At 41.4% G+C, this 4232-nt stretch overlaps 1 protein-coding gene across 1 annotated transcript; it reads right to left on the minus strand.

Moving 5' to 3' along the window:
- Positions 1-202: 202 nt before the first annotated feature.
- On the minus strand, positions 203-3222 carry kcna1b (potassium voltage-gated channel, shaker-related subfamily, member 1b). Its single transcript, XM_088923364.1, has one exon. It carries the CDS (start codon positions 1830-1832, stop codon positions 354-356), a length of 1479 nt encoding a protein of 492 aa, XP_088779490.1. The 5' UTR covers positions 1833-3222; the 3' UTR covers positions 203-353.
- Positions 3223-4232: the final 1010 nt, after the last annotated feature.

Below are 4232 nucleotides of genomic sequence, written 5' to 3' on the forward strand. Positions count from 1 at the left end.
AAATTTACTGTAATCCATGCATAACTTACTTTAAAATGATCACGTTGTTTTGACGAGCAAATAATGGAAGTCCTTGTTAAGGGTTGTACAACTTCTTATAATAAACCTAGTTAAAATATTTTCCCATTGTATATACCAACTTGAAGAATCCCATTTAAAAATAAATGAAAATATTAATCTTTCACGTATCCTGAAAGCTTGTTGTTGTTGTTTTTTTTGTCTTTTTCTTTAAATCGCTGAGCATAATAATCGCAATGCAAGAACGCATTAACGAGGTAAATAAAGCATTCAGATATGATTACAGTATCTACAAAGTGACAGTGTCACTTGGGTCCGAGCTGCTAATGTTTCTTTTAAACGTCAGTTAGCAGCTTGCTCTTGTTAACACAGTTTTGGTTGGCTACGGTGCAGTTGCCAGTTCTGAGGTTTGCCTCTCTAAAATTGTCTATGCTATTGTTTATGTCCTCATCGATTTCCATGTACTCGGACTTGCTGACAGTAGACGAACTACGGCGACTCGAATTTGTGTCAGATGCGATGTTCGGGTTGCTAACATGTAGCAATTGTGCCTGTTCTTCCCCTTCCGTCTCTCTGTGATAGAAGTAATTAAAGTTGGACACAATTACAGGCACGGGCAATGCAATCGTCAGCACTCCGGCAATGGCACACAGCGACCCCACGATTTTACCCCCAATTGTAACAGGGTACATGTCCCCATAACCCACGGTTGTCATAGACACCACAGCCCACCAGAAAGCGTCCGGGATGCTGGAGAAGTAGGAATCCTTCTCTTCTGCTTCTGCAAAATACACTGCACTGGAGAACAAGATGACACCGATGAAAAGGAAAAATATCAACAGTCCCAGTTCCCGCATACTGGCTTTGAGAGTCTGTCCCAAGATTTGAAGTCCCTTGGAGTGTCTGGAGAGTTTAAAGATTCTGAAAACTCTGACCAGACGGATCACCCTGAGGATTGCTAGAGACGTCGCCTGCTCTCCCTTCTGCTCTTTCCCGTCTTGCTCTTCTGCCATCTCAGTGCCAAGCGTGATAAAATAGGGGATAATGGCCACTATATCAATGAAGTTCATTATGTTCTTAAAGAAGTCCGCCTTGCTGGGACAAGCAAAGAACCGAACTACCAATTCAAAAGAGAACCAGATAATGCAGAGAGTCTCCACAATGAAGAAAGGGTCAGTGAAGATATTTGGTTTGTAGTAGAAGGTACTGTTCCCTATAGTTTGTATCCTCCCTGCAGGGTCGTCTTTTAGTTCAGGTAGAGTCTCCAAACAAAATATAACAATTGATATCAGAATCACCATTACAGATACAATAGCAATCCCCCTCGCTGGTCCAGAACTCTCCGGGTGCTCAAATAAAAGCCAGATTTGGCGTTGAAATTCCTTCTCGGGCAAAGGGCGTTCTTCCTCCCTGATGAAACCCTCATCCTCGCGAAATTTTTCCATTGCCTCCTCCCCGAGCTCGTAAAACTTTATCTCTTCCGAAAACATATCCAAAGGTACGTTAACCGGTCTTCTTAACCGGCCTCCCGATTGGTAATAGTACAGGATGGCGTCAAAACTAGGACGGTTTCTGTCAAAGAAATATTCATTTCTTAGGGGATCGAAGTACCGCATCCTTTTCTTGGGGTTACCCAGTAAGGTGTTGGGGAACTGGGCAAGTGTTTTTAGTTGAGTCTCGAAGCGCAGCCCGGCTATATTGATAACCACTCGCTCACAGCATTCGTGATCATCGTGGTCTGGTGGGTAGCTGTCTTGTGGGTGCCCGGGCAAGGCAGACGTCTCATCCATGTTATCTCCTGCCACAACTGTCATCCTGGCTCTCGAATCTTTTAATACTGCAGGAGATACGTCTTCTGTTCAGCCCGCGTCAGCAGGCTTCCAGTTTTTATTATATGTGTCTTCTTCGACTTGCTCTTTTGTTTGCGGGTTCCCCTTTTTAGGGGATAGCTTTGCTTCGCTTCAGTGCGGTTCCCCAGCTATCCGCGCTGACTCGACCATTGCTTCTCTGTGCTGCTGCTGCTGCTGCTGCTGCTGCTGCTGTTACTGTCACCCAGTAGGAGAAAAAATGGATCGAACAGAAGAGATCTTTGCCAGATCAGCAGTTTCGGCTGCCTGTTTTTTTTCTTTATGCTGTAGACCTAAGGTGGCCAAAGCGCAAACTGTACAGGATGCTGCGGAATACAAAAAATCGGAGAAAAAAACATTTATTTCTTCTTCTTTGAAAGACGTTCAAAATCCCATACAGTTCATTGGAACGAGCCGTGCTTATTTTTACTGCATAGAGCTCTGCACAAGTTTCAGATCTACAGCCCACCCACACTCCTCAAACTAAATCCCGCATATGCTAACATCTCATTTTAGCCAAACAGCTGCATCATCGTTAGGGACTTCAGGGTAGTACAGAAGTAAGGTCTATTTTTGTGCGTTTATTATTATTATTATTATTATTATTATTATTATTATTATTATTATTATTATTATTATTATTATTATTTCGTCATCATCCTTAATTCACCTTACCTCCGGTTAATCTTGTAAGACACTGTGCAGGAATGCGTCGACTCCGTGGACACCGAAAGCCAAAGCTAGAACTTTGCACTCCCTGCTTTGTTTTAATATGGCTATCGCTTTACACTGCGCTATCTAGGAGCTTTCCTGAAATATTAATAGACTATATTGTCTTAGTACATGTCTACGGCATTTTAACGTCATTATTTTCTAAGTTTAATCAGAACAACCGAGCCACCTCACCGGTAAAAGTATCGAAGTGTTGCATCTTACATTAAGGCAATATAAAAGCCCGAGAGACAGACGAGAGAGCAGAGACAAAACCAAACACGAAATCCACTGGATCTATTGACCTCAGCCCAGCTGCACCATTTTAGCATAATGTCCTATACAGCGAGAGAAGTGATGATGGTGCGATTGGGAAGGCTGAATACATTAAGGGCAATAAGCGAACTCTTTTGCCATTTCTTGACGTTGCAGCATCAGCAGAAATTGGAGAGCTTTTCCTGTTTGGTGCAGATATGATAACGAACGTCCCAAGGTACTGTACACCGATATCTCAGTACAGTTTCAGAAGGTGAACGAAAGCGGGACTTTAAAAGGGAACGGATTGAGAGCAAAAATAAAAAAAATAAAAAGCCATTTATAAAGACAGTCTACCGCATTACTTAACATACTGTATACTGTACTATAAAGTACTGAGGAAAGAAAGAGTTGTGTGTGAGCGAGGCATAGAGTGCGTGAAATTGTGTGTTGGGAGGGGGGTGGGAGGGGGGTTAGACGCAATGCAGACCGGCTGTGCTAAACACACGTTGCCACTAGTGCATCCTACACCATAAAAAAACAACATTGCATAGTACAAGACAGCGCTGCTGTACAAATATGGGTTTGTAGAATCACCGAGGCGGCTGTAGTGGTGTCACACCGTGTACTGTATGTTACTCTCGACGATGACAAAGGTGGAGGGACATGGATTTAAATACAGTACATGTATGAAATAAAGATTAGTTTTAGGGGGATTACGACAACGTAAAATAAACCGAGATACAGTATACAGTTTATATAATACTACTACGGACGTTTTATCATGTTATGCAAACCCCAGTTCAACATACTGTACAATATATCAAGACAGTAAATTCACTACTATTTATAGTATGTTCTCCCACAGACAAAGATCAGGCTTATTATTTTAATTTACTACAATTCTGTCATGCTTTATCAGTATTTAATTAAAAACAGCAGCATATTTCAGAATAGTTTTACTTGCAGTTTGCTAAAGCAGCACTAGGGAACATCCAGCATTATTGACCATACAGTAGGTACTGTACAATGAACTTTGTTTTTATTTGTTCTTTCTACTGTGTGTGTGCAGTAGGAATATACAGTAGCTTGGTAGGTCAATCCTTAAATATACATGTACTCATCATATACTGTACACAAACATGATGTTCCAGAAGCCCGGAGGCTTATAAAAATATTTTTAATGGAAAGGTCAGAAGTAATGGGCCAGCTCATACTGTAGCATACAGATGAAATACTTAATTTCCTTAAGATCACTAATTTCCACACCTATAGGACACAACTATAAATAGAGAAATGTGTTATAATCAGCAGGTTTAGCATGATCTCCTTAAATAGTTCAGATACTGTAATACTTCCACTACTGGAACTGGCATTGAAAGCAACAATCGTGTTACCTTA

This window comes from Atractosteus spatula, chromosome 8 (genome assembly GCF_055471065.1).
Source record: "Atractosteus spatula isolate fAtrSpa1 chromosome 8, fAtrSpa1.hap1, whole genome shotgun sequence".
In the NCBI taxonomy this organism is placed as follows: Eukaryota; Metazoa; Chordata; class Actinopteri; order Semionotiformes; family Lepisosteidae; genus Atractosteus; species Atractosteus spatula.

Coding starts and splice junctions, on each gene's coding strand:
- kcna1b (XM_088923364.1), bottom strand. CDS start 1,832: ATGACAGTTGTGGCAGGAGATAACATGGATGAGACGTCTGCCTTGCCC.